At 38.8% G+C, this 24,724-nt stretch overlaps 2 protein-coding genes and 1 non-coding gene across 3 annotated transcripts; 2 read left to right on the forward strand and 1 right to left on the reverse strand.

The window, feature by feature from the left end:
* The first annotated feature begins 1,813 nt into the window (after positions 1-1,813).
* LOC126030050 (olfactory receptor 7A17-like) lies at positions 1,814-2,674 on the forward strand. Its single transcript, XM_049788254.1, has 2 exons — positions 1,814-2,161; positions 2,447-2,674. Exons 1-2 carry the CDS (start codon positions 1,814-1,816, stop codon positions 2,672-2,674), a joined length of 576 nt encoding a protein of 191 aa, XP_049644211.1.
* Positions 2,675-6,090: 3,416 nt separating this feature from the next.
* On the reverse strand, positions 6,091-6,192 carry LOC126031828 (U6 spliceosomal RNA). The gene has a single exon (XR_007503650.1). It is a non-coding gene; the product is annotated as a U6 spliceosomal RNA (small nuclear RNA).
* Positions 6,193-18,614: 12,422 nt separating this feature from the next.
* Positions 18,615-21,994, forward strand: LOC126030052 (olfactory receptor 7A10-like). The gene is made up of 3 exons (XM_049788255.1): positions 18,615-18,966; positions 19,252-19,410; positions 21,981-21,994. Exons 1-3 carry the CDS (start codon positions 18,615-18,617, stop codon positions 21,992-21,994), a joined length of 525 nt encoding a protein of 174 aa, XP_049644212.1.
* Positions 21,995-24,724: the final 2,730 nt, after the last annotated feature.

Here is a 24,724-nt window from a genome sequence, read left to right on the forward strand (position 1 = left end):
TGGTAGGGCATTTGCTTTGCACAAAGCCAACCCAGGACGAATGGTGGTTTGAGTCTTGGCATCCCATATGGTCCCCCTAGCCTGCCAGGTGCGATTTCTGAATGCAGAGCCAGGAGTAACCCCTGAGCGCTGCTGGGTGTTGTGACCCCAAAACAAAAAAACTAAACAAACAAAAAAAGAAACTAGCAATCTCTCTGGTTTTCTTGCAAATTGATAGAATATTGGGAATGAATGAAATTTAAAAGATAAGTTGTGTCCAGTGTGGCGCAGCGGTAGTGCTTTTGCCTTGCATGCGGCTGATCTAGGATGAACTGCGGTTCAATCCCCCACGTCCCATATGATCCCCCAAGCCAGGAGCGATTTCTGAGCGCGCAGCAGGAGTAACCCCTGAGTGTCACTGGATGTGGCCCCCCCCCAAAAAAATACCCAAGTGGGTGGTTGCAGAGTGCAGAAAGAAGTTTAAGTAGAAAAGTAATGGTAGAACAACTATCTACCAGCATAAACAGATCTTGTCCCTGCAACTAATCTTACAGCCCTGCAACTAATGGGAGGAAGAAACTATAAGTGTAGAGGGTTATTCAGGGGAGGGAAGAAATAGCATTTTAATTTTGATGATGTTTGGCTTTGATGGCAAAGTTTCACATCAACTGCAAATATTAGGGCATCACTAGTTCAGGAGACACATTGATTTGGATTTAGGGAATCCTTAATAATTTCAGGGGACCCAGAGGATGCTTCTGGTGACATTAGGTCAAATTGAGTTAAATGCTGGAGCCCAATGGTGTTAGGGAGCAGCAGGTCAATCCTGGTGGTATTCTGCTCTTCTCCAGGGCTGCACTGAGTGATGCTCTAGGAATTATATGATTCTGGACTTGAACCCATGTCTGGCACATGTACTAATGGCTATACTTTCTATTAGCCCTAAGAATTATTAATTTCTCAGTATCTTCTTACAATCTGAGTATGAATAGGAAAATAATTTAATCAGTAAGTGAAAGGTTTTATACAGCAAACCTCCTTTTTTGTGTGAAGTGGAATATATTGTTGATTATTGTTTATTATTTTCTATGTTGAAAATGGTCTGTAATTGTCCTTACATTATGGTGTCAGGAGTTTTTATTCTTTTTTTTTTTTTTTTTTGGTTTTTGGGCCACACTTGGTGAATCTCAGGGGTTACTCCTGGCTATGCACTTAGAAATCTCTCCTGGCTTGGGGGACCACATGAGGCACTGGGATTCAAACCACCATCTGTCCTGGATCAGCTGCATGCAAGGCAGACACCCTACCTCTGTGCTATTACTCTGGCCCCAGGAGTTTTTATTTTTGTGCCTTTTTTATTTTATTGCCACTATATGCATGTATTTTGAGAATGACATTTTGGTCAGCAACTTACTGTCTGACTTCAATACTTTATACGATAAGCTCATATAAGATATCTGAACTTTCAATGTATATTTCTTGAAAATGATGAAATGAACCTCAATGCAATACAAGGCAGTAAATGCATGTAGTTTTTTTGGGAGAAAAATTTTGAGAGTGGGGACTCAGTTCTTATCATGCACCAAGATGGAATCGCTAAGAGACTCAGCTATGCAGCAGATTGAGAAATTAATTTCTAGACTGAAGAACATAAAAGATTAATCATCAATTAGTAGGTAATTAACATGTGAACATTCATTCTGATAATTTCCTCTTTCCTGACAGTATCTTCAACATGGAAACAGGGAATCACACACGAGTTTCCAATTTTCTTCTTCTGGGAATTTCAGAGGAAGCAAAGCTGCAGCCCCTCATTTTTGGGATTTTCCTCTCCATGTATCTGATCACTGTGCTTGGGAACCTGCTCATTATCCTGGCTGTCAGCTCAGACTCTCATCTTCACACCCCCATGTACTTCTTCCTCTGCAATCTGTCCTTGGTGGACATCTGCTTCACTTCTACCACTATCCCCAAGATGCTGGAGAACATCCAGACACAAAGCAAAGTCATCACCTATGAGGGCTGCATCACACAGATGTATTTTTTCCTGCTGTTTGCAGTGTTGGACATCTTTATACTTACCGTGATGGCTTATGACCGCTATGTGGCCATCTGCCACCCCCTGCACTACACAGCCATCATGAACCCCAGACTCTGTGGATTGTTGCTTCTGCTCTCCTGGATTCTGAGTGCCTTAAATTCCTTGTTAGAAAATGCATTGATTTTGCGATTGTCCTTCTGTATGGACTTGAAAATCCCCCACTTTTTTTGTGAATTCAATAAGGTGCTCCAACTTGCCTGTTCTGACACCTTTCTTAACGATGTGGTCAAATATTTGGTTGTGGTGGTGATGGGTGGTGGTCCTTTTGCTGGGATCCTTTACTCCTACTCAAAGATTGTCTCCTCCATCCGTGCAATCTCCTCTGCTCAGGGCAAGTATAAAGCCTTTTCCACCTGTGCATCTCACCTCTCCGTGGTCTCCTTATTTTTTTGCACAAGTATAGGCGTGTACCTGAGCTCTGCAGCTACTCATAGTTCACAGTCTAATGCAATCGCTTCAGTGATGTACACAGTGGTGACTCCCATGCTGAACCCCTTCATCTATAGTCTCAGGAACAAAGACATCAAGAGAGCACTGAAAAATGTCATTGGGATGGCATTTCTAAAGGGGCCAGTTTTCTTGGCATTGAAATAATGCAGTGACTACAGACATTCACTCGAGAACCAGAATTGTCAGATGGTAGTAGTATAACTTTTAATTTATATTTTGACATTTTTATTTTGTTCTTTTTTTTGGCGGGGGGAGGAGTTGGAATGTCTTTAAAGTAGTGTTTCTGAAGTCCTGTAAATTCTCAGAAACCACCTGCAATGTATAGGTCTGAGAATGTGGTTTTGGTAGGATCCTGAAATGCTGGGGATTACCTGGGCTATTCTAGAGAAGCTTGAGGTCTCACCATGGTTGTATCTGGAGATGCTTGGGGGACCAGGTGGTGCTAGTGATCCACCTGGGGTTGGCATTGAAGGTATAATCCTTCACTCCTGTACTATCTTTACTACCCCTCATTAATTTCTTTTCCTTCTAAATATATTAAAATGTATTTGTTGTTTTGGTCTTAATTTTATTATAATGTTTTGATTCTTTGGCCACATCCAGTGGAGCTTAGAGTTTGCTCCTTTCTCTTTGCTCAGGGGTCTCTCTAAGAGGTGTTCTGGGGACCTTATGGGGTGTCAAGGATGGAATCTGGGTCACCATGCACTAAGCAAGTGCCCTAACCACTTTTTTATTTCTTCAGACCCATGTTTTGTTGTTATATTTATCTTGTTCTTGTTCTTCTTTTTCTTGTTCTTGTTCTTCTTCTTGTTCTTCTTTTTCTTGTTCTTGTTCTTCTTGCTCTTCTTCTTGTTCTTCTTGTTCTTGTTTTTCTTCTTTCTTCTTTTCTTCTTCTTCTTCTTCTTCTTCTTCTTCTTCTTCTTCTTCTTCTTCTTCTTCTTCTTCTTCTTCTTGTTCTTGTTCTTCTTCTTCTTCTTGTTCTTGTTCTTCTTCTTCTTGTTCTTGTTCTTCTTCTCTTCTTCTTCTTCTTCTTCTTCTTCTTCTTCTTCTCTTCTTCTTCTTCTTCTTCTTCTTCTTCTTCTTCTTCTTCTTCTTCTTCTTCTTCTTCTTCTTCTTCTTCTTCTTCTTCTTCTTCTTCTTCTTCTTTCTTCTTCTTCTGCCACAGCCGATGACAGTCAGGGCTTACTCCTGGCTGTGTGCTCAGAAATCTCTCCTGGCTTGGGGGACCATATGGGACGCTGGGGGATCGAACCACTGTCTGTCCTAGGTTAGAACTTGCAAGGCAAATGCCTTACCGCTAGTGCCACCACTTCGGCCCCTATTTTTCTTCTTTTATATATTTTTGGGCCACATATGGCAATGCTCAGGGCTTTCTTCTGACTCTGCACTCAGGAATCACTCTTGGCATGACTCAGATGACCAGATAGGATGTCACGAATCAAACCTGGGTTGGTCACATGCAAGGCAAGAACCTTACCCTTTGTACTGTCTCACCAGTGCCAATTATATATAATATATTATATATGGTCTTTAGGCTACACCTGTATGCTTAGGGGTTACTTCTGGCTCTGTACTAGGAAATTACTCCTGGTGGTGCTCAAAGGTCCATATAGGATGTCTAGGATTGAACCCTGGTTGGTTGCATGCAAGGTAAATGCTCTACCTGCTGTACTATCACTCCAGCTCCTAAAGTTTTTTTCACTATTTTATATTTTTAAGGAGTTTATATAGACTCATAAATTGCATACACATAATTTCACAGCTTTTCAAAATGCAGGCTACCTCCCCAAAGCACTGTCTAAGTACCAATTTGACTGTTCCACTGTCCACTGAATTTCTGCTATTCACTTGCTAGCTCTTGTGACCTTGGTCTCTCATTGAGAATGCAAAGGTTTCTTTTTTTTCTCCTAGATTTGCTTGTTATATTACAGAGAGGGCTGAGATAATATATATTTGTCTTTCTTTTGATGACTTTCTTCCCTTAGCAACGTCTGCCTTAGTTCCAACAATGTTTAAAAAAAAAAAAAAGGCTTTCAACTTGCATTGCCAGCTAAAGTCTTTACCTCACATCTTCCCCGACGAGCCCAAATGTCATGTATATGCTGCAGAAAGAATGAAACATTTACTCATAATCACCTTAAAGTTCATCTAGTCAGAACTAATAGCTGTTATTATTGGTTGATAGTTCCATGATTAATTGATGCCTGCCTATGTGAATCAAATAGAAATGATTGCTAAATAGACCATGAAAGGAGGGGGGAAATGTTGATAATAAAATAGTATTACTAGAAAAAAATATAGGAGGGAATGGGAATGTTCTTGTTTGGGGCCACACCAGGATGTGTTCAGGGCTTAATCTTGGATCTGTGCTCATGAATCTCTCCTAGCAGCTTTAGGGAACCATATGGGATGTCAAGGATTTAATCCTGTTAGCCATGTGCAAGGCAAGTGCCCTACTTACTGTCCTATCACTCCAGCCTGGTTATAGTAAAAGGGGAGCAGAAGTGCAAGAAAACTTGCAACTGATGAGAATATGAAAATGTCATAACAACATTAGAGAATCTGTAGTGAAACAGCATCTTATTTTGAGAAAGGACATGTTTGATTATGTTTCCCAAGAGATGAGAAAGTTCTAGACTAAGAAATGCTTGATGATATTATTGTGTATCAGTACTACATAATACAAACAAGTAATGTTGTCATGTAATACTGGGGACTTCCAGGTAATAAAATTAGCTTAATTTTTTTTTTACCCTTTTTTGGATGCCACACCCTGTGGTGTTCAGGGATTACTCCTGTCTCTATGCTCAGGAATGACTCCTGGTGGAACTTGGGGAATTATATAGATTGCTGGGAAATGAATATTAATTGTGTGCAAACAAAATACCCTAACTGGAAAATTAGCCTTCTTTCTAACTTATCTCATTCTGCCCTGATGGACACATTTGCGGGTTTACTAGATATGTATAATTTTGTCTCATAGATATTCTTAGAGATATTATATAGATATATTCTCTATATCTATATTATATTCTATATTCTATAGATATCCAAATCTGCATACTTATTCTTTGGTTTTTGGATCACATTTGGCGGTGCTCAAGGGTTACTCTTGGCTCTGCACTCAAAAATTAATCCTGGAAGGCTCAGGAGACCACATGGGATGCCAGAGTTTGAACCCTGGTTGGTTGGATGCAAGGCAAATACCCTACCCACTGTGCTATCACTCTAGCTCCCCAAATTGCATACTTTTGAATACAGCGAGGCCTCCAAAATCTGTTTCTCTAAAGGGAATACTATTTCAAACAACCATCTAGCTGTTCTCTATTGGAGTCATTTCCATATGTACAAGGAGACTATATGACAGCTTAGAACTTTTGTTTCTTCAATTCTATTAACATTCATATTATATTACCCTCTGCTTATTTTCATAAAAACTATTTATAATTGTTGAACAACTTTTTTTTAAAAAAATTAAATCATTGTGAAATACCAAGTAAAAAAGTTATTCATAATAGGGTTTTGGTTATTCAAGTTCCAACACAATCTGTGTACCAACCAAAAATATGAAATGCATCATGAATTTGTATGTCATCATTGCACACGCCATGCTAATCTCTGTACCATTCCAATTTTAGTATAAGTGCTGCTGAAGTGAGCACTTGAACTAATTTTTATTTATTTATTTTTGTACCAAGATTACTCCTGGTAGGCTCAGAGTTCATGTGTGATGCTGGGACTGCTAGTGTAACAAGTCCCCTTTGTATATAAATTGATTTTGTTCCATTGACTTTGGGTTTGGTGTCTAGGTCTGATCATTTTTTTTAATTTTTACTCAGTGTTCATGCTCTTTGCTCCTGATATCTTCCACATTTCCACCCCCACTCAATTTTTAAGGCAGAACAAGATGATTCAAGTTCTGTGGTTCTGTTAAAAAAAAAAAAGAAAGTTGGGAGGAGTCTGTCTCGAAGCTATCAATATCAACTTAAAAGAAGAAAGGAAAAAACAAAACAAAACAAGCAACGACAAAAAAACACAACAGCAGCAGAAAACAACATGAAAGAAAAAAGAGAGAAAAGAAGGAGGGCTGGTGTGGCAAGGTTTTTTTCTTTCTTTTGTTTTCTTTCTTTTTTTTGCATAGGCACAGTAAGTATTGGGAAAATTAGAAAGAAAATTTTTTTGGCCTAAGAGATAATTGGTTTCTCCACTCTTGAAGCATACTACAGGCCATATGCTCCCATTTAAACTATTTTATAAAGCTCTAGAATATAAAGAATGATATTGGAATAAAATATACACTAAGATAAATGGAATAGAATTAAGACTCAATCATTATATCTTAACTCTACATATCTTAAATCTGTACATATTTATACATGTCTTAAATTCAAAACTTGTTAATTTTTTATTAAATATATTTTTTTATTTAAGTAACATGATCATATTTGGGTTACAGTCATAACCAGAACACCTCCCTTCACCAGTGCAACATTACCCCCTCCCCCCTTCCCATCCCCTACCTGTATTCGAGACAGGCATTCTACTACAGTAATTTAAGTTCAGTAAGTTGTATTTTTTTTCCTTAAAGGATAAGAGTAAAAAAAAAATAGTAAAGGTGTGATAGTGGTAATCGCCAATGTTTGCATAGGTCCAGAAAAATGAAGAAAATGGAAAAAAAGCCCTTGACCTGATTACAAAAAGGTCTCACCCCAGAAGTTTATTGGCATAAGACAGACTCTGGGTTCCAGGCATACCAAAACTTGTTAATTTTTAAAACTCCTCTAGTCCACTCAACAGTATTGAATCAGGAGTCATAGAACCTCTTCTTGTATTTTCGAGGAATAACATATAAATAACTATTAATTAATTAATAGAGTCAAAATTGTCCTTTTCATAAAGGTGGAAATTCAGCACGAATTATTTTTCTTATTTCTTTTAAGTTATCACACCAATAAAGTGAATTACCAAGTTATTCATAATATCATTGTTTCAGGCATTAAATTTTCCAACACCAATCCCACTATCAATGTGATCTTTCTTCCACCAGTGTTTTTAATTTTCCCAAAACCACCCCTTTCCACTAACTTTCCCCCTTGCAGGCACAAATTAATTGACTGCATATAGTTTGTTACAAAACAAAGGCAAATGGAATGATCAAAACATAGATCAACAGGGTCAATTTGAAATAATTTTTATATCTCTCCATGGTGTTACTAAACTAATTGTCGAAGAGTTTACTGGGCTGTTGCTGGTGCTAGTTGAGCCTTCTGTGTTGCCATTTAGGCTCTCTGAGCTTGATATTTCTGTAATTTTCTGATCATGTGTGACTACTGCTACACCATATAATACTACTGGGATGGCACTATAATGAATTTTGAGGTGTTGGCCTCATATCCCAGGATTTATAGATCTGAAATAAATTTGGTAACTTGGCAGTTTGATAATGTTAAGTTGTGTAGCTGGACTATTTCTTTTTCTTTCTTTTTTTATTGGGGGGGGGGTCACACCGGGCAGCACTCAGGGGTTACTCCTGGCTCTGTGCTCAGAAATTGCTCCTGGTAGGCTCAGGGGACCCTATGGGATGCCGGAATTCGAACCAACGTCCTTCTGCATGCAAGGCAAATGCCCTACCTCTATGCTATCTCTCTGGCTTCTGGATCATATCTGTAGGAGGGCTTAGGTGTGGTGCTGGACTACTGTTGCTTTATGTAGAAAGGGGAATCTGTACCCACACCTTCTGTGAATGCCTCAGAGATGTCAGCCCAAAGTATTTGGGAAGAGGTGGCAGCTATTATGTTCCATTTAGAGTTTGAGAGGAGTTGGGTTGTTTATCTGCTGGAAAAGATGGTGGGTGTGCTGGCCAGGGCTGGCCAAAGATTGCTGGTTTTTATTGGACCTTAGACCCCCATATTTCATGGGAGTGGGAGTAATGGGGGCAGTGGTTCGGCAAACAGACTCTGACTGCCCCTGGAAGATCACCGGGCAGGTATATAAGGCACACGAACATTCCTCTTACCCAGCCCTCGAGGGGCTACAGGGTTCCCTCCTCTTATCTGGGCTTTAGAAATGAGACTGAAGAGGCCAATATAGCTGCATGGGGAAGTAATTCCCACTGGGGACCAAATGGGACATGGCTTGCATGTACCAAGGGACTGACCCCTTGTGTATTTTGTCACTGCTTTTGCAAACCATGATGCATTTTGCATCATGGTAATTTTTCTACCCGCAGTGTCATACCAGGCTGGAGAAGATGGGTGGGGACAAGTCGAGCAGAATTATCATCCCCACCGGAAAAGGGCCATTTCCCTTTTTTTTTTTTTAATGTAATTTTTATTTTGATCATAGTGGCTTACATATTGTTGACGATAATATTTTAGGTATATATTTACATAAAATCCGGGGGGATTCCCATCCCTAAATTGTCCTCCCTACACCTCCGTTTTTGTCCTACCTCCCTTTTCCTCTTCCCTCTCCCCCAGGGCGTCTAGAATATGTGGTCCCCTCTGTATCTAACCTACTACTTAGTAGTCTTGCATCAGTTTGGTCTTGATGTCTCCCTGATTTCCCCCTCTAAGTGGGGGCAGGGCTAGCTAGTTCAAGTTGCGTGGTTTTGCCTGAAAAGGTGAAAATATATAAACTGGGGGTAAAAGTCTAATACCCCGAAGATGGGCAGAATCCTTCTAGAGGTTCTCATCATCGATTTGGGAAATGAGTGAGAGAAAGAATGTGAAACACTCCACCAGTACCAAAAAAAAGTGTCAAATATCCAGTGAGGACTCCAGCTATATCGATAAGCACCACTAAAGACAGATAAACAAAATAAAACAAAACAAACAAAAACCAAAAACAACAACAAAAAAAAAAACAAAAAACACGCCGTGGTCTTGAAATAAGAAACCTGGCGTAGCCCCTCTCGAAAGAAAAGGAAGAGAGAAAAGAAGAAAAGTAAATAAATAAATAAATAAGGATATCTGGGGACAACGATTTCAATAATCACATCCAAACAGAGAAATCGACCAAAATAGCTAGGTAAATAAAAATAATAATAACAATAATAAATGAAGGTAATGTATATATACATATACATATACATATATATATATAAATGTCCAAGGTTTTGTGTTTTTTTCTTTTTTTTTTCCCTTCTGCCCTGGCACAGTAAATATTGGGGTCATTCTAAAAGGAATTCACTTGCCCTATGCGATATGGGGTTTCTCCGTCCTTGGAGTATACTGTCATGGGATCAACTCTAGTCTTTGTTCAGGATCATTACTCTCCCGGTGGTGGGTTTTTTTATTTATTTATTTTTTTTTTGGTGTGTGGAAGACTTCTGCTCTGTCCAGGGTGATGCAATCAGAGCTCTGTGTTTAGAGGTCTCAGTATCCGTACAGATCCTGAGATGGGACTTATGGTGAAGTCAGTCTTTGTGAATCTAGAGGTTCTGTTACCTCAGTGCCATTTTAATCCGTCTTCTGTGGTTGGTGATCTTAGTCTTTGCCCTGAACCTAGGATGGCATCTAGGATAGCGTCTTTCTTTGTGCTTCCAGAAGCCCCTTTCCGTTACAATTGTCTCTGTCGGATCTTTGGGACTGAGGATCATGCTTATTGTGCAGGTCTTAGTTCAAACCCTAGACTAGGGCTTTTTTATTGGTCCCAAGATGTATACAGTCTGGTCGTGGTTCTCGTATCCAGTCATCTGTAAAACACAATCTTGGCTTTTGGACCTACCAAAGGGTGCCACGTCTTCTGGTTTTGTCTTGTTGTTGGCTGGTGAGGTAGGATAAACTGCTCTGAGGTCAAGTTGTTCATATTTTCCTCATTGTCGGGATATCGTGTTTAGGCTGGCCCTTGTTGTTGACCCTGCAGTACTAATGCTGTCCCAGATGGAGTTTGTTTCTTGCAGCTGTTGTGAAGAGCTGTGCCGTTTCTATGTCTGGGATCCAGGGTTCAAGGTTGGTTGAGTGGTGTCTAATCACCTGAGGTCTAAGTTGATTCCACATGACATATTTTCAAGGTAGGAGATAACCCTGTATTGTAAACAACTATGAGTTCCTATCTTTAGTAGATAAGCTCTCTTTTTTTTTTATATGTAAGATTTCCCCTTTATTTAGTGTGCCTTTGCAGAGGGAAGTGGTGCTCCATTATACTGTCGGTGTATTTGGATTGGACAGAGTGGGTAACAAAAATAGGTCGCATACCCAAAAACGATTTAAAAAAAAAAAAAGAAATAAAAGTGTATGTGCCCACAAATATATATGTAGGGCAAACATTTAAAAAAAAAAAAAAGAAAAAAAAAAGAGAGAGAGATAAAATTTCCCTTTTTATCCCAGCTCTTGTAGAAGCTGTATTGTCAGCTCCACTTGTGCAGGAGTGGCCTCTCTTGTTAAGGGAGAAACGCAACTTAAACAATTCTTTTTTTTTTTTTTATTTTATAACTCCCTTAAAAAGGCTGAAGTGGCCATACTAATTTCAGATGATACAGACTTTAGACTTAAAAATGTTATAAATGAAAGCAATGGACATTTCTTTTTTTAATATTTATATAAAAATATTTATTTAAACACCTTGATTATAAATATGATTGTAGTTGGGTTTCAGTCATATAAAGAACACCCTCCTTCACCAGTGCAAAATTCCCACTACCAATGTCCCAAATCTCCCTCCTCTCCACCACAGCCCCACCTGTACTCTAGACAGGCTTTCTACCTCCCTCATTCCTTCACATTGTTTTGATAGTTCTTTTTTTTTTTTTTTTTGGTTTTTGGGCCACACCCGGCGGTGCTCAGGGGTTACTCCTGGCTGTCTGCTCAGAAATAGCTCCTGGCAGGCACGGGGGACCATATGGGACACCGGGATTCGAACCAACCACCTTTGGTTCTGTGTTTTGATAGTTCTTAGTGTAGTTATTGCTCTAACTGCACTCACCACGCTTTGTGGTGAGCTTCATGTGGTGAGCTGGACCTTCTAGCCATCCTCTCTTTGTCTCTGAGAATTATTGCAAAAATGTCTTTTATTTTTCTTAAAACCCATAGATGAGTGAGACTATTCTGTGTCTATCTCTCTCCCTCTGACTTATTTCACTCAGCATAATAGATACCATGAACATCCATGTTTAGGAAAATTTCATGACTTCATCTCTCCTGACAGCTGCATAATATTCCATTGTGTATATGTGCATATATGTTTAGTAATGTCATTTCTTCCTGTTGCACATATTTCTTGATTTTACAAAATGTTCATCTTTGTTCCTTACAACTTTTCTGAGTCTAAAGTTTGTGTCATCTGATATTAATATGACCACCCCAGCTTTTTTAAAGGTATTGTTTGTTTTTTCTCCAGCCTTTGATTTTGAGTCTGTTTGTTCTGACTATTCAGGTGTGTTTCTTGTAGGCAGCAGAAGGTTGGATTCATCTTTTTGATCCATTTAGCCACTCTGTGTCTCTTAACTGGTACATTTAGTCCATTAACATTGAGGGAGATGATTGTCATAGGATTTAATGTCATCTTTCTGTATAGGTTTGGCTTGTTTGTTGGTCTGTCTTGTCTTAAAGTAGACCTTTCAGTTTTTTCTTTCTTTCTTTATTTTTTTCCCTTTTTATTATATATAATTTATATATATATAATTGGCTTACATATCTTTCACAGTAGTATTTTAGGTACACATTAACATTAAAACAGGAATTTCCATCACCAAATTTGTCCTTCCTCCATCCCCGTTCCCATCCTGTGTCCCATTTCCCCCACCCTCACCCCCCAGGCTGCTAGAGTAAGTTCAGTTTTTCCTTTAAGGCTAGTTTTGCATCTGTAAAGTTTCTGAGCTGTTGCTTATTCGTGAAGCTATGCATCTTTCCTTAAACCTGAATGTGAGTCGATCTGGGTGCAGTATTCTAGGTGATGCATCCATTTTATTCAATCTTATTCCAGTATTCTACCACTATCTTCTGGCCTTGAGAGTTTCTTGTGACATGTCTGCTGTAAATCTTATGGATGCTCCTTTGAATGTAATTTCCCTTTTTGATCTTGCTGCTTTCAGTATTTTATCTCTGTAGGATTCTTCATTGTGACTAGGATATGTCTTGGTGTGTTTTCTTTGGATTTCTTTTAGCTAGTACTCTATGGGCATGCAGGATTTGATTACATGCTTTCTTTGTCTCTGAGAGTTTTCTGTGATAATGTCTTTGACTGTTTTCCTGTGGATCCCCTTCCTTGGCCTCTGGGACTCCAATGATTCTTACGTTATTTCTGTTGAGTTTATCAAAGACTTCTATTTTCATCTGTTCACATTCTTTGAGTACTTTTCCATGGTCTGATCATTTGCCTTAAGGTTCTTTTCCAAATCTCTTCTGCTGTATGGAGTTGTTCTTCATTTTATCTTCCAATTCACTGATTCTGTCTTTGGATGCTGTTACCCTGCGGGAGAGGTTTTCCATTGAGTTTTTTAGTTGAGCTACCATGTTTTTCAGATCTGTTATTTCAGTTCGGGGTTTTCTGATTTCTGTCTTTGTGTTCTATTCAGCTAGAGCTATGTTTTCTTTGAATTCTAGGAGGATCCTCCATATTTCTATTCTAAACTCCTTATCTGAGAGATTAATCAGATGGTTGTTATTTTTTGGTTCATCAGAGCTATTATCTTCAGTCTCTGTTCATGTTGTTTGCCTGAGAGGTTTTCATATGGTCATGCTTGTTGTGTGATTTTTTCTGTGTATTATGGTGGGGTTCATTCATTACAAAGATCTCACGCAGTTTTAGCTTCGCGGCCGTGCTGTTCTGGAGCCTCTAGGAAAGTGATTTTTCTGGGCCCTTCTAGGCCCACTCAGGAGAGGTTCAGGAGACAAAACAGTAGAGAAATGAGCACAGGTGACAGGTCCCTCAGTCTTTCCCAATTGGTAATTTATTTTAAGGCTCTTTCTCCTACAAAGTTTTGTAGCCCTACTTTTTCAGTTTGAAAATTTCTCATTTCTACTTTCATATTTTCTTTTTTCTTTTTTTAATTTTTTTATTTTGAATTATGAGAACAAAAGATGCAAAGAAAGAGGACAAGGTATAGTTACAGTGGAAGGACAATCAGCCATAACATAATTCTCAGAAGAAGTACCCTTGCTGATATCTTAACTTTGAACTTTCAGCCAAAGAACGTTAAGATAAATAAAACAGAATCCATGTACAATTACTTTGTCCCTCAAGTCCCCAGATTGTAGCATATTATAATATTTCTTTTTTTTTTTTTGTGGTTTTTGGGTCACACCCAGCAGTGCTCAGGGGTTATTCCTGGCTTCACGCTCAGAAATTGCTCCTGGCTGGCACGGGGGACCATATGGGACGCTGGGATTCGAACTGATGACCTCCTGCATGAAAGGCAAACTCCTTACCTCCATGCTATCTCTCCAACCCCGAACACATTATAATATTTCTTAACAACACACAAGGCAATCTAAAGCCATAAAACTTATGTAACTCCTTAAACATTAGAGGCATAGTACTTTTTACATTTCCATGTACATGCATATTAGCTTAAGTTAACCTCACATTTTAAGTGGGTGCATTTAACCTCAAATTTTAAGTGGGTGCATTTTAAGGATTAGAGTCAAAGGAGCACAGTAAAAACGGTGTTAGAGTGGCAATTGTTGTTTGCATAGGCCCACCAAAATATGAGAGGCATGGAAAGGAATAACCTTGGCCTAAATACAAAGAGATCCTATCCCTGAAGTTTCCTGGCATAAGACCAACTCTAGACTTCAGGCAAGTTATCGTCCAATCCAAGACATTGTCAGTAGTGCCAACACACTTTTCACACAGTCTCTGCTGTTGGTATCATGTTTCTGTATTAAATATTCTGGAATCTGCATATCCTAAAGTGAAGTAATGATGTGGAGTGTCTTCTCGTTTCACCTCACCATGAAAGGGCAATGCAGGAAGCCCTGTCCTGTAAGCAGGTTGTTGTTAAGTCTTCTCAGTGTTAAGGGAAGTCTCTTTTCAGCAGGACGATGTCTGAGCAATGGTAGGGTCTTCCGTGGTAGAGGATTGCTTCCAGGTGATGTTATAGACAAACCTCACAATTAAGGGGCAATACAGCAAGCCCTGTCCAGTAAGCAGGTCATTGTTTTTGTTAAGTCTTCTTAGTGTTAAGGGAAGTCTCTTTTGAGTAGATCGATGTCAGAGCAGCTGTAGGGTCTTCCCTGGTAGAGGAATGCCTCCAGGTGATGTTATATACAACCTTGGATGTTTTGTAGATGTCTTCTCTAGATCAGGGGTGAATGGAGAATGCCCATTCTTCTGAGGCTGTACCAGGTCTTTATGTCTATGTTCAGGGTATAAGGTCTCATTGCACTACAAGATTTGTGTGTTCCCATCTCTATTAGATAAGAACTTATTGGTATGTATAGTATTTTCCCATTTTAGTGTGCCTAAGCAAACAAGAAATAAAGCCACGTGGTGCTATCAGATATATGGGGATGTAAGAACATTTCCAACAATACCCATGACTTGGTTCAAACATAAGCATTAAACTGAGGGATTCTTTCACACCAAATTTCATATTGAGCAGTTCACAAAGAGAAGATAAAAAACATGGGGGGGGGGTTTGTCACTGTATAAGAAAATATTCAGCAAAAGTTATAGCCATCAAAGAAAACACCCATAAAATGTTGAAGAGACATAAGTGTCTTTTTTATGCCTTTTAAAATAGTTGGGTGGGTGTTAACTCCAGGGCACCACTTTGATATGTGACTTAGGACTCTACAGTACTTAAGTTAGAAAGGGTAAACGAGGAGTAATAATGATAGGAGTTAAGGAAGTTAAAGAGAAATATGATCTTATGAAGGGGTATGCAAAAGGGCAGAGTACAAAATGGACATTCTGCATATATAAAAACATAATTCAATGATAGTACTATTAATGATTCTTGTGCGCGTGGGGCTATTGCCCCTGCGCAATTTTGAAAATATAGACTGGACAGAGATTACCAGTGACTTCAAGAAACTGGGAGGCCAGAAGTTCAGGGCCCCACCCAGACCCTCCCTAAGGAGCTGAATGGATAATGGGGGAAAGCCTAGGGTACCTTCGAGCTCCACCAAGAGACCCAACTCACCGGCTTGCCAAGGTATGTGGCCCGGGGAAGCCCTGGAGATCTGGAGCAAGGTGGTAGAGGGGTGCTGGGGTTACCCAAGTCCCACACCCCCACTAGGCCTGGTTAGGAAGGCCTCTGGCATGGCGGGAGCCTGCCAAACCCCCTCCTGCTAGACTGCCGGCTCCCAAGAAGGAGAGATCCTTCACGAAGCTCTCACATTTTCTTGATTATTATTTGTGGTTCATTCAGTTTGTTCCATGGTTTCTTTGAGTTATTTGAATATTTTCCATATTTCTTCCCTAAAGTCCTTATCTGAGAGGCTAAATAAATAGTTGGTATCTGTCAGGTATTCAGAGCTACCATCTTAATTCTCTAAGCATGATGGGGGTCTGCATTGTTTCCCCATTATCACACTCGTAGTGTGTGCCATGCTGCATGCCATGCTGGAGTTCATTGACTACAAGTGCAAAGCCAGAGTGGAGCAGAGAATCTTCTGATTTTGTTAGCAGATCCTCTTTTCCCCTCTGGGTAGGACAGTGCTGACCTGCACTGCAATTGATGTCTGGGCAGACACAGAGGAAGTTAGTTGTTGGTCTCTATCTCAGGGCAGGGGATACTCACTATATAGTGAGAGAGTTCCCTGGTGGATGCTGAGGAGAACTGGTTACCTGTTGGTCCCTTTTCCTCTTAGTTATACTTAAGTTTTATTAGAAAAGCCCAAGTTCATAAATTAAACAATTAAATGCAGAGATATCAACATTATTTTCTACAAATACACGAGGGAAAGAAATCAATGAATTTTCTGAAATTTTTTTACCAAGCTCATAAAAGAAAAAAGAGAATATTTAGAATTTATGTTCTGGGTATCTAGGATAATTTAATGCTTTCAAAATAAAAGCAAAAATATGAAAGGGTAGGGGAGAGGGGCCAAGTGCTCTTAGGTGCATTGGTGGTATTTACAAAGGATAGAACTAAATATCTATGCCAGAGTCAACAACAATGAAATCACGAGACCCAAACTTAGACAAGCAAATCTTAAAATGGGCCTGTTATGATGGCAGGCTGTGGGTGAGTGTAGGGATGGTGGCATGGGATGCATTCTGGGAATGTTGGTGGAGGGAGATTGTCACTGGTGGTGGTAGTGGGACTGGCCTTCATATGCTGGGATTCTGAAACAACTAGAAAGAGCTTTGCAAATCACAATGGTTTAAATAAAAAATTAAAAAAAGATAGGTTGATGATTCAATAAAACAAAATACAAGCAAAGCAAGTAAAAGACCACTTTGCTTCAGATTTTGTAGAAAACTAATTTTGGAGAAATTTTTTAGGTGAGCTGATACCTTGAATATAGAAATTTATGAAAGAGAAATGCAGTGTTGTTCCTCTGGGCACAGAGACTCAAGAGGCAAAATTTAGTCTTGTCCAGAACAATGATCCATAGGGAAATCATGATGGCACTGGCCACAACAATGAAATGGCTCTGTGCCTAATGAGCAAAAAAAAAAAAAAAAAGAAAAATAAAGAGCTGTAAATATCTCCTCTACATAGTCCCTCACTTGGATCAACCTGAGCTGGTCAGAGAGGTGTTTCTGTGGAGTCGTGGGTCTATCTAAAGACCAGTGCTCCCTACCACTTTTCTGTCTTGTCTGGACTTCAGTATCTATTACCATCCACCCAGGGAGAGATTTGTGTTTTAACTCACAAGATTTTGTATTAGAAATTCCACCCAGGTGAGTTTACCTGCCTTGTATCTGATCAATTTGCACTAAAGTCACTCATTGCCTAACATGGTGCACTGGAATGCTCAGAGCATGGTTGTAAAGATCTGGGTGGGCATGTTCCCATGATGGGATGAATATATGTATGTTCATGTAGCAACCTAATGGAATAAGATTTTTTCAATCTGCAAAGTATCTGGATTATATTTTCCAAGATGAATTCCATTACTAGGAGCAAAAAATCACCAGCAGATGGTAGTTAGAATTCATTCAGTTCATGAGCTTCTCAGGTAATAAATGAATAAGAAACAAGTAGGACATGGTGTGTGTGTGTTTGTCAAGCTCTGATTCTAGAAATTTCCATAGCAGCAATGTGTGGATGGCTTCCTTTGTACATATTCCTTGACCCCATCCCTCATCTTGTTTCATTCTGTTTATTCCTTTTCCATATTTTTTGAACAAGTTCCTAGCTCTGAGGTTTCCATGTATCCCCTAAACATTTATTAACACATTTTGGTAGGTCTCCATTTGGTTCCTGTATTTCCTATGATCACTGAACAAAAAGTCCTAAACCTAATACTCACCACATAGTCTTCCATGAAACTTGTTTCATTTTTCTTCAGAGATCCTCTCCCATGAAATATTTTTTTAGTAGTTGAGAAATAGGAGAGATAGTACAGTGGATAGGATGTTTACTTTGCGACTAATCCAGGTTTGTTCCTTGGCACCCCGTATGGTTCTCTAAACACCACTAGGTGCTGAGAGCAGAGCCAGGAGTAAGTCATTTCCATTGCCAAGTGTGCCAAACAATCCAGTCAAAATTTTATTTGTTGAGATATTTTTCATATGCTGAAACTTGTCATTTAACTTTATAGGCTCATATTCATTGACTCATAATCTTGGAAACATGGTTTTGGGGTCAGCTAATTGTGATATTGTAGAGAAAATGGTATAAAGTCTGAAATAGATTAAAAATTATACTACTGAGATTGTTCCTTTGAGATAACAAAAATACATCACAACATTAAAATATATTTATTTCACACAGTGGTTGTAATGTATCACTTAGTATATGTATTGGCTATTAAAATTATTTTCCTCAAGCCCTTCAGTCTACCTCATAACATGAACTGAGAGAGTATAAATAGAATCACAAAAAAATCATGTTATTTTTCTTAAGCCATATAGTTTCCTCCACAACATGGATCCAGGGAATGTAACTGCAATTACGGAATTTCTTCTGTTAGGAATTTCAGAGGACTCAGAGCTACAGCTCCTCATATTTGGGCTTTTTCTGTTCATGTACCTGATCACTGTGTTTGGGAATGTGCTCATCATCCTGGCCGTCATCTCCGACTCCCACCTCCACACCCCCATGTACTTCTTTCTCTCCAACCTGTCCTTCGTAGACATCTGCTTCACCTCCACCACTGTCCCCAAGATGCTGGTGAACATCCAGACACGCAGCAAAGCCATCACCTATGAGGGCTGCATCACACAGATGTTTTTCTTCCTTCTTTTTGCTGGATTGGACAACTTTCTCTTGTCTGTGATGGCCTATGACCGCTTTGTGGCCATCTGCCATCCCCTGCACTATATGGTCATCATGAACCCCCAGCTCTGTGCATTGCTGGTTCTGATGTGCTGGCTCACAAGTTTTCTGCAGTCTTTTTCACAAAGTTTATTGATGTTACAGTTGTCCTTTTGCAAAAAAGTGGAATTTCCCCATTTCTTTTGTGAACTCAATCAGATGATCCAACTTGCCTGTTCTGATACGTTTCTGAACAACTTGGTGATGTATATTGTGTCTATTTTTCTGGGTGGTGGTCCCCTGGCTGGAATCCTTTACTCTTACTCTAAGATTGTTTCCTCCATACTAAAAATATCATCAGCTCAGGGAAAGTATAAGGCCTTTTCTACCTGTGCCTCTCACCTCTCTGTGGTGTCCTTATTTTATTTTTCAGTCATAGGTGTGTACCTGAGCTCTGCTGCTACTCACAGCTCACACTCTATTGCAAGGGCCTCAGTGATGTATGCTGTGGTCACTCCCATGTTGAATCCCTTTATCTATAGTCTAAGGAACAAAGACATAAAGGGTGCTCTGTGTTTTCTTTTCAGAAAAGAAAGAGTATATTAATTATTTTAATGATGCTATAGAATCTGAACACTAAAACTATGATTTCTTTCCAGAGTTGTATCTTACTATTTGAATTTTGAATAGCTTACTATTTGAGTGACTTTCCAACTTGCTTTTGTAAAAATATAACTGTTCTCTATATTTTATAAAATTGGTTTGCGTAAGCTTTCTATCTGTAGTGCGAAAGGCTTTTCTTTGTAATTATCTCCTCTAATTTTTTAAAACTTGGATCTAAAATATAGAAAGCTTGAATATTTCGTTTGGATTATGTGTGTAAACTTATCTTTTGGGCTGCATCAAGTGAGTCCCTGTGATTACTTCTTGCTGTGTTCAGGAAGCACTCCTGGTTAGCTCAGTGAATCATATTGAATGCCTGGAATAAAACTCAGTGGGCTACATGCAAGACAAGTTACTTACATGTAATATATATCTTTCTAGCTACAATTATTTTTGATTTTTTGATGGGGGCAGTTAGGGCAACCTCCAACAGTGCTCAAGGGCTATGCAGATATATTGAGAATAACTTATTCTAATTGAGTAGATCAAAGTAGGTTTTCCCACCTTTATTGGGATAATTGAAATATGAAATATACTAAATATAAAGTATAAAAATACAAATATAAATATAAAAATATAACGAGTTTAGTGAAGAAATATTTTTCAGATCCTTACCTGACTGCTTAAGACTCACTTTTGAAAGGATTTGGGGGACTGTATGTGGTACCCCATTGTTTTCATGCAAGGTAAGTGACTTACCCACTGTATTCTTTCTCTGTAACTAACCTATAAAACTGTTACCAAAATTACAATAGTGATCAAAATATACAAAAAAAAGTATGTTGGTAGCCAGTCATTCTGGAGCAGAAAGAATCATAATAATGAGAGACATCAAAATTCTTGATTTAAAAATATTATTTTAAGACCATATTTGTTGTAATAATGGTTCTGGAATAAAGAGAAAATAGGTCATGTAATCAGTTCAAGAATTTGGAAGTAGGGCAGAAAAATAGTATGGCATGTAGGGTGCTTGACTTGCTTGTGGCCAACCTGGGTTTGAAACTTATATTTCATATGATCCTCAGAAGGGCTAATCTCTGAGAACAAAAAACATGAGTGAGCACTGAGCATCCAGATGTAGCCTAATAACAAGCAATTAGAAATTAAGGTCAACTATAATCATGCCACAAATGCAGTCATCATGTTTGAACTGGGACAGCTCCATAGACTCATTCTTTTCTCAAACGATATGTAACCTGAGCTGTGAAAGATCATGGGTACACCAGCCCAAGCAGCAGAAAAGTAGCCATCTTGAGAGGAGAAGGTGGATCAGTCTTCTGTCCTGCCAAAGTCATACTTGCTGCCTCCATCACCCAGAATCACTATTTTCCCATTGGCCCTGCCTCATCTCTGATCCTCTATGATTCCCCTTGGGGACACTGACCTGATCAAACTTCAGGTATGTCAGTCTTTGGGCTGATATCACCAGGAGTTGATATTTTTGGAGTGAGTGTGAGTACCTTCACCCCATATCTTCCTTCTTTCAGTAGGTCTGGTAGCTGGATACATACCCCTAAAAGTCATAGCATCAGTAATATTACTTTGAATTTCTAGACAACTTTATTTATTTGTTTGAGGCTGTTATCCCTATAAGAACACACCAATTTAACAGAATGGACAGCTAACAAGAGCTTACTAAACCTTCTGCCATTGTATTTATGACTTAATTGGAGATACAATAATTTTTACAAATGTGCTTGCTATTGTACTTTTTATCTTTTCTTCTTTAAAACATTCTTTTTTTCCATTTTATATTTTTCTTTCTATTTTAAATAACTTTGCTTTCACCTATCAGAAACAAATGTATTATAATCTACTATGTCAACTGTGTGATGTGTTTATTTAAATAAATTTAAAAAATTCCAAAAAGAATAAAAGTGAAAGAAATGGAAGCATATTTGGGCCAACGTACTTTTTTTGTGGTTTTTGGGTCACATCCCGCAGTGCTCAGGGGTTACTCTTGGCTCCATGCTCAGAAATTGCTCCTGGCAGGCACAGGGGACCATATGGGACACTGGGATTCGAACTGATGACCTCCTGCATGAAAGGCAAACATCTTACCTCCATGCTATCTCTCCAGCCCCATGGGCCAAGGTACTTTTTATATGAGTCATAAGACTCAACTACACTGAGAGCTATCATAACACTATCAATGAGTGAGGAAAGTAGAAAGCCTGTCTCTTATACAGGCAGGTGTGGGGAGGAGAGAGATGGGGACATTGGTGATGGGAATGTAGCACAGGAGAAGGGGGTGTTCTTTTTATGAATGAAACCTAACTACAATCATGTTTGTAATCAAGGTGTTTAAATAAAGATATTTAAAATAAAAGAGAATGAAATTGGAATAAGAACAGTGCTTGGTATCAAGATGTTTCCTTTAATTCTATTGACATTAAAGTTATCTCTGAACATGTGTGAGTGATGACAGGAGTTTTTCATATTAATTTTGTAAACTGTTTTTTTTCCCTTCAGCATCCTACCGCTAGATAGTCCTAGGAACAATTTGCAGTCAATTAATATCTCCACAAACTTGAGTTTCATGTTAAAAATGGAAGAACATGTGTTTTTTAGGATAAATATTCAAACTTTAAGAGGAACCTCCTTAAAGAATAAAAGATTCATCCACAAAACACTGAAGTTCCATTTTGAAATAAAAATGTTAAATGAAGTAAGCCAGAAGAAAGGTAAATACAGAATGATATTACTTACATATGGTATTTATATTAATTGCATGAAGGAATGCAAAAATTTAAATGAGGATGGCTGAGAACACTCTTGGCCCCAGAGTATAGTGAGGAGAAGGAAAGTGGAGGAGGAGAAAGACATATGTTAAATAATGGGGGACAAGGTTCAAAGGGACTCAGGTGAATTGTTGGTGTTAAGAAAAGCAGAACTGGGGTCAGAGAGATAGCACAGTTGTAAGGAGTTTGCCTTGCATGCAGCTGACCAAGGATGGATGATGGTTTGAATCTTGGCATCCTATATCGTCCCCCAAGCCTGCCAGGAGTGATTTCTGAGCGTAGAGCCAGGTATAACACCTGAGCGCCACTGGGTGTGACCCTAAAACAAAACAAAACAAAACAAAAACAAACAAACAAAAAAGAAAGGCAGAACTATGACCAGGGTATGGCCCTATCCCACCCCAATAAGTAAAGAAATAAAAAGAAAGAAAGGATAGAACGAAATATCCAAATTACAGAGCCAACAGCAATGAAATCTTGACACCCAAACTTTGACAACCAACTTTATTTATTTTTTTTTCACTGTATTTTTTTTAAATTTTAATTATGACAACAAAGATGCAAAGAAAGAGGATAGGGTAAAGTTACAGTGGAAGCCCAATCACCCATAAACAGAATTCTCGGTAGTCCCATCGATGATATCCCAGCCTTGAACTTTCAGCCAAAGAACATTAAGAAAAACAAAACTGAACCCATGTACAATACAGTTACTTTGTCCCTCAAATCCCCAGTTGTAGTACATACTATTTCTTAGCAGCACACAATATAATCTAAAGACATTAGACTTATGTAACTCCTTAAACATTGAGGGCAAAGTACATTTCTCTAGTTCCATGCACATGCTTACTAGTTTAAGTTAGCCTCAAAAGTTTTAGTGGGGACAACCAACTTTAAAAACAGGCCTGTTATGATGGCAGGCTAGGGCAGGGGATGGATTCTAGGAATATTGGTGGAAGGAAGTTGAGACTAGTGGTGAGATTATATGTTGAAAACCTAATTATGAATAACTTCGTAAATCACAATACATTAAATAAAAACGGCTCTTTGGAGCTTGAGTGATAGCATGGTATGTAGGAAGCTTGCCTTGCATGTATCTCACCTGAGTTTGATTTTTGACATACCATATGGATCCCATGCACCACCAGGAGTAATTCCTGAGTGAGGAGTCATAAGTAACTCCTGGGCATAGGTAGACCTCACAACAAACAACAGTGTATGGTGCTTAGTGGCCTGAGAGAGAGAATAGTGAAAAAGAACTTGACTTACAAACCCATGTTTTATTTGTGGCATCTCATATGGTCCTCTGAGTCTTTCAGGATTGATTTCTAAGTGCAGAGCCAGAAGTAACCCAGGAGCACTGTCAGATGTGCCCACCCAAAAGAACAAATTGGAAAACAAAAGTTGCTTAGAATCATATATCATATGATTCTATCATATCATATTAGAATCATATAGACATATATCTCATATACAAAATTTTTTATTTTAAAAAATACTTGTGTAGTCCGTTTAGCAAAAAAAATTCAAATTATAGAATTACTTCTTGGACTTTAAGAGGAATTACAGAGGAGAACCATCCAACTGATATTTCTATATACCTGATCACTGTGTTTGGGAACCTGCTCATCATCTTGACTGTCAGCTCAGACTCCCACCTCCACACCCCTGTGTTCTTTTTCCTCTCCAACCTGTCCTTTGTGGTTCTCTGCTTCACCTTCATCATCCCCAGATGCTCATGAACATCCAGATACAGAGAAAAGTCATCATTAACAAAGGATGCCCAATCCCCATGTTAATTCTTTTATCTTTTCGAGTGTTGCACAACTTTCTCCTGACCATGATGGCCTTTTCTGGGTGGTCATTTGTTCCACATAGTCATCATGAAGCCTGGCTCTGAAGACTGTTGGCTCTGAAAAATGCTGGTTCCTGAGTATTCTGCATTTGATATTACATAGATGAATAAAGTTTGTTCTTTGCACAGAGGTGGACATTTCACACCATTTCTTTTTCATTTGTACACATTTCTATTATAACACTACGATTTACCAAGTTGTTCACTATACAGTTACTTCAGTCTTTAAATGTTCAAATACCAATCTCACTACCACTACGACCTTTCCTTCTCCTGTGTCCCCAATTTCCAACATACCACGTACCCTGCCTCCTTGCAGGCACAAACAAATTTACTTCCCACCACCAATCTTCTCAATTTCCCCTCCTGCTCTCCCATCTGCCTTTCTCTGGAACAAACATTTTTCTTTTCTCTTTATTTTTCTTCTTTTTCAGACACTATGATTTGAAATATGTTTACTGAAGGGGTATCATGCCTATCACTTTATTTTAGTTCAGCACAGTTCTTGTCCAAAGTGATAATTTCCAACTCTCCTTGTCATAGGGATCTCTTCTCTCTCCTAACTGCACTCTCACTATTTGTGGCAAGTCCTATTATGAACTTGTTCTCTTGCCCCAGGTATT

Source organism: Suncus etruscus, chromosome 15 (assembly GCF_024139225.1).
Source record: "Suncus etruscus isolate mSunEtr1 chromosome 15, mSunEtr1.pri.cur, whole genome shotgun sequence".
NCBI lineage: Eukaryota > Metazoa > Chordata > Mammalia > Eulipotyphla > Soricidae > Suncus > Suncus etruscus.

Coding starts and splice junctions, on each gene's coding strand:
- LOC126030050 (XM_049788254.1), top strand. CDS start 1,814: ATGTATCTGATCACTGTGCTTGGGAACCTGCTCATTATCCTGGCTGTC. Junction 2,162..2,446: donor TGTTGCTTCTGCTCTCCTGG/ATTCTGAGTGCC, acceptor TGTGCATCTCAC/CTCTCCGTGGTCTCCTTATT.
- LOC126030052 (XM_049788255.1), top strand. CDS start 18,615: ATGTACCTGATCACTGTGTTTGGGAATGTGCTCATCATCCTGGCCGTC. Junction 18,967..19,251: donor GGTTCTGATGTGCTGGCTCA/CAAGTTTTCTGC, acceptor CCTCTCACCTCT/CTGTGGTGTCCTTATTTTAT.